Here is a 5390-nt window from a genome sequence, read left to right on the forward strand (position 1 = left end):
AACGTTTATTTCTTCCTGTTCTTGAACGCTTGTTTGAGCCCTTAGACGATCTCTCACAGCCCGCGCGGCCGCACCAGGTTTCCCGTAAATAAGCTTCAATTCTCAATTCACAGTCCACACGATAGATATGACATCATAGATCTAGAAGGGCAAAGTTCCCATATTACTGCCTTCAAGATTCCTCAGACCCCGTACTGCAGTATATAGTTCGTAATCACACTACGTGTCCGGTCGAGCTGGCAACACTGCTGGATGGTGATTGGCCCGATTTACAGATAGCGAACGTGAAGGTACAAACTCCGTTGCGATTTTCCGTAAAACCGGGTTATCTTTAAACAGCCTCGCTTTTGACTGGTGGACTACAACGGATATTTTAAGTCTGAAAAGTATGCGATTTCAGCAATGGCGCGTCTAAAGCATCGTCGAGAAGGTGTGTCCCAAGCATCGGATATCAACAGCAGGCCGCCGCCGGCTGTATAATAGTTATAGCGCCGGTAGAGTCGTCCTACCACTTTTCAGCGATACGATTGGCTAATGAGGACGGGGATATGCTTCTCAAATGCCGCCAGCTGGTGCCAGGATAAACGGTGTCGTTTGTAAAGTAGGTGACAGGTGCTTACTATTCCGGTCCCGGCGGCCTTCAGCTTCCACGTATTAACACATGGGCATGAACCGCCATCGGACACGTATATAGTACCATGAAGCACTCAAGCGCATAAAGACTGTTAAGAACTCACATACGTAGAGTCCTATCCGCTCAAACCTAGCATATTTATAGGTGTGCAGCCTAGCCCTAGTCGTGACGAATCCACTAACCTATTTCATGTTAGCCTACCGATTGACGTTATAGCGCCTCGGAGGTATCAGATACGAGTCTTTGATTCGACATTCTTGTGGGGATTTTACCGTAATAGTCGGTAGAACTTGAAGCTTGAAGGTGTTAAGACACTTGGTTATGCAAACTTAGCGTCACGGCCACTTCATCAGATAACGTACCTCCGAGAACTAGATAACGCCACAACTTTTATCACATTGCGGCCTTCTGTAATTCGGATTTTTAAGTCTTTCGTAAGGTTTCAGCCCCTCTATTCGATACGAGCGTGCAAGAGACCGATCCTTCCCGTGACGCACGCCACAACTTACAATTGGCGGATGCGTGCATTGACTTCTATGCATCCTCCTGCCAAATGTAGAGAGAAAGCGCTGGACAGGAAGATGCCACACGTTAGCTTGGTTTATTTTCTCCCCTTCGAGGTAGCTAACCTCTTTAACCACGGAGTCGCTAAAAATAACGCGAAAAAATACAAATCAAACACGGCCTCGAATACAATAAGGTGAAAGGTTACATGAGCGAGGGTAATGCCGATAGCGACCTTTCCGAGTAGAGAAAAACTCTGTTGAATTGCGCCGCAGGTACACCGGCTTACGACGGAGATGCTCGTCACAGCTGCGAATTGAAAAACCCGTGACAGGCACCCAACGTTCGCCAGAGATCCCAGAGAGAACGTTGAGGTTTTTGAAGGCTTTCTGATATAAACATGGATGAAAAGGAGAGAACCTGGCGGACGCAACCTTGGCCGTACCGCACTAGGAACCCGAAGTTATCGCCATTGATGATCTCAGGATTTCTGACAATTGACAACGCACACAAGTGAACCCCACGCCACATCTACTTACTGACTTGACATCGTCCGGAATGACAAGTGAGCAGCACGGCCTTGCAACTCCGTGACGTGGGCTCGCAAACTATCCGGAGACAACGCAGCTGATGCCACGATGGCGCCGCAGACACACCTGTCAATGCGCTACAAGCAGATAGCAGACGGGGATTTTGCGAGGGCTTGATCCTCAATTTAATCGTGAACGTCTCGAGGAGCCGACGATCAGGGGACAGCGAGCATTTCGGATAAAATCCCCTAATGGAGATGTTTCCGCCCATTTGGTCCACCGAGCCTCGCCGAACCCTCGATCAGTAGTGTTGGCGGCTCAGTTGTTCCTTCGTGCTTTTGTAACACTTTCATGCAGAATAGGTCATAGCCGTCATCGATTAGCGAAGAAAGGTTCCAAAGCATGCGAGTAGATGGGTGTCGTAAACTGCTGCCTCCGGCCGCACCAGGAAGGTTTCACCGGCGGTGTCTGACAGTAGTGCGGGTCACCAGAGAAGACTAAGAGACAGTGTGGCGCGTCTGACACCACTATCGTGTTCTAAGAAGTAGCAGATAAAGCGTCAGCTAACATCGGACGGTCTTACGTCTTCCGCCGTCATGAATCTAGACTCCATAAGAAGCGAACATCGTCAACATGGCTTATTAATAATTTTGAAGGTTTAAGGCGAAAGGAAATCCCGTTTTGAGTTCCAGAACAAAGCCATCATTCGTTGAGTCGTCTGGACCAATGCGATAATAACACACTGCTTATTCCGAGGTATTAAGCTCCTGTGAGTTGCGTGCCGCCGATGTGCACCTTGCCAACATTTCGATGACAATGGAGCGCGGTGGAACATGGTCGTGAGAGGGTGGCGCAAGCCTAGGTTGCGTAAGAGAAAATCAGAATACAGACTGAACTGGTGAATGTCCATTTTTCTCGGCGTATCGTCGTGCGGGCTCGTCGCACACCATCTGGGAAAGCTACTATTAGGTTAGGTAGCAGGTGTACGCTGGGAGGCGTTGTCTCACATGTTTGATCGCCGCTCTGCTAGGCACACGGGGTATCGAGGGTTGGCACGTCGCTTCAATGATTGCGTGAAAGTTAGACAACGTTTCTGTATCAACAATGACTCACCAGAAATGATCGTCCTCTCAGGTACGAGTGGGCGTGTACTATGCGTGTACCCACGATGAAACAATGCACCTGTTGTGAAACACATACAAAATATAAGCATTGTGTACACGTCCCTTCACCAATACTTGTGTTTCATGACAGGTGCATTGTTTCATTGGGGGCACCTAGGCATAGTATGGCAACTGTACAGAAAGCTAACACCAGAAGGCAGCAAATGGCATCATAGTCGAGATGCATATGGAGCCATCTCTGCATTGATAGAGCCGCGCATCGCGAGGTATACGGGACACTCGATGGCGGATACCATGGATGTACGTTATGATTGATGATGAGAACAGTCAAATCACAGCCTATACGTTGAACCGAGCTGTAGTAGACGGTCAGCTCGGTCAAGTGGATCCAAGTTTGTGACCCTTACGCTGACTCCTCTAGCGGTAGAAGACGGTCCGCGTCAAGCACAGAGAGCCCGTGAGCCCAGAACACCAGCAGCCAAATGTTTCCTAGCACGGCAATCAACCGGGCCATTGATCATGTTGCTTGCGTAGTACCATGACGGCATCGGCGGGTTTCCCACCGTCTCAATTCCTGGTTCTTGTTATCGCACGGAATGAATGTAATGACACCTTGACGATCCGGAACGATAGTACCGCCCTTGCACCCTCAATGCAACATGCGCTGAGTGCGCTCTCCCTGGCATTTTCCTTGAAACTCTGTGTCATATATTGACCTATAGGCTTGTATAGATGTGTTTCACCAGCCCACAAGAAAATCTAGCGTGAATAAAAGAGTAAGCACACCCTGTTACATTGAGGCAAGCTCAAGGGCGGTATCTGGGCGCGAGGCGCCCCCGTTCGGGCACCAATGCGGACCCAGCGCGGTTGAATCCCATAATGTTCTAGACGACCGATGGCACTCCTCCGATGCACTCCTCGATGACGTACATTAATGATGACGATGAGGGCTCTGGAGCGTTGATCGTGATTCCTCGCGCTCGCGTCTCATACCCGGCGGGATATGCCTGTTAACATGTTGACAGTTGGATGGACGGATGCATGTTGTACGTCTCTGAGCCTCATTGTATGGAGCATCAGCGAAGATGTGGATTGTGGATTCCAGGGATGCAGCGCTCTGGGTTTGTCGCTGTGCTACGTTCGAGGCTCACCGCAGAGGGGTGGAGCAGTGGCGTGTATGCGCGATAAGACATACGAGAGTTGGCGCCAGAGATCTAGTGGAAGTGGAGAGAAGCGGTGTGGTTGTGGTATGGGTGGTTGTATGCGCAATAGGCTGTGTATCATAGGTGGCCGAAAGGGAACCGCTCGGCTATAACCGATGGTGCCTGGTGCACTTACGGGATCATCGAAGTCGAGAACACGTTTGTTGGTCAAAAGCACTGACATATGGAGCTGGCGATCCTCGAAGACGCTTATAATACCCCTGGCCCTCGGGTTTCACATTTGCAATTGGTCATTCACTTAGAGATTGACATGAAAAGAGATGATGTGCATGGGGCATTTGTTGTCAGACTATTAACAATACAGTAGTCGCAAGATGATTGATGCTAATTATCGCTAAGTGTCGAGGGGGACGAGTATGCTATCGTGCGTGCGTATGGTAACATGTGCTTACAGAATGGTATCCCAGGTATAAATGATGCATGACATAATATCAACCGACTGCCCAAAAGAAAGAATGAGGTTTCTCATGATTCGAGCTCCATCGCGGCCTGTAGTATCGCTCGTGGGTTTTCTTGTGGGACCCAATGGGTACATCGTGGAAGGACAAGCGTCCGAATAAAAGGGTGCGAGATTGCTTCTTCTGCTCGGAAGAGCGCGCCACATGACGGGTCGGCAGCGAGCACGGTAATCTTCGTTTTAGGAGGGACGTGTCGCAGGAGGTGTGAGAACGACCACGGATTGTTTTCCTGTGAGTCGGCCGAGCCGGCATGTGAGATGACGTCAGGAGGAAGAATGGGTAAAAGATCTAGACGCACCTCGAACAGCGAATCGATGATTGCAGGGTCGCAGGTTGCGTCAGCCATGGATTTGTACGCGGCATCTTCACGCGTCCAATTCGGAAACGCCTCGCGATAATCTTCTGGTGTGGTTGCTCGGCGTGTCGCATCCCGGAAAATCTGGAAGAACTGCGAATATCTGAACGAGCTGAATTCGAGGGGAGGATCGAGAAGGATAACACGCGAAGGCCGATGGGCCGAGCGAAGAGACTGGAGGAGTGCGAGTGCGACGAGAGCGCCAAAAGAGTGGCCGATGATCAAGTCGACATGACCGAGGGTTGCAAAATGTTGTTCGACTTCCTTGACGATGCTCGAGAAGGAGTAGCGCGGAGAGCGCGACGAGGCACCATGACCAGGAAGATCAGGTGCGACAACAAAGTAGCCTAGTAATATTAGGTGAGGGGAGACAGCACCACAAGGCCAAGTAGAGTCTACCTTGTGCAGCAAGGCCATGTGCGACGCGGTGCCATGATTGTGAGTTGCAAGTGAGGCCGTGGATGAGGACAGCGCGCTTGGGAGAGGAAGGGCAGCCCCAGACGGACTTGGGGAGGACTGTGTTGGGCATGCCAGGAATGGAGGGTTGAGAGCGAGGCATTCG

General features: G+C 50.5%; 1 protein-coding gene across 1 annotated transcript; it reads right to left on the bottom strand.

Moving 5' to 3' along the window:
- Positions 1–4287: 4287 nt before the first annotated feature.
- Positions 4288–5390, bottom strand: CONPUDRAFT_169294 (alpha beta-hydrolase; the record flags this gene model as incomplete). The annotated part of the gene is made up of 3 exons (XM_007775966.1): positions 4288–4702; positions 4772–5175; positions 5228–5390. 3 exons carry the CDS (start codon positions 5385–5387, stop codon positions 4481–4483), a joined length of 786 nt encoding a protein of 261 aa, XP_007774156.1. The 3' UTR covers positions 4288–4480.

The sequence above is a fragment of the Coniophora puteana genome (assembly GCF_000271625.1).
Source record: "Coniophora puteana RWD-64-598 SS2 unplaced genomic scaffold CONPUscaffold_16, whole genome shotgun sequence".
Lineage (NCBI taxonomy): Eukaryota > Fungi > Basidiomycota > Agaricomycetes > Boletales > Coniophoraceae > Coniophora > Coniophora puteana.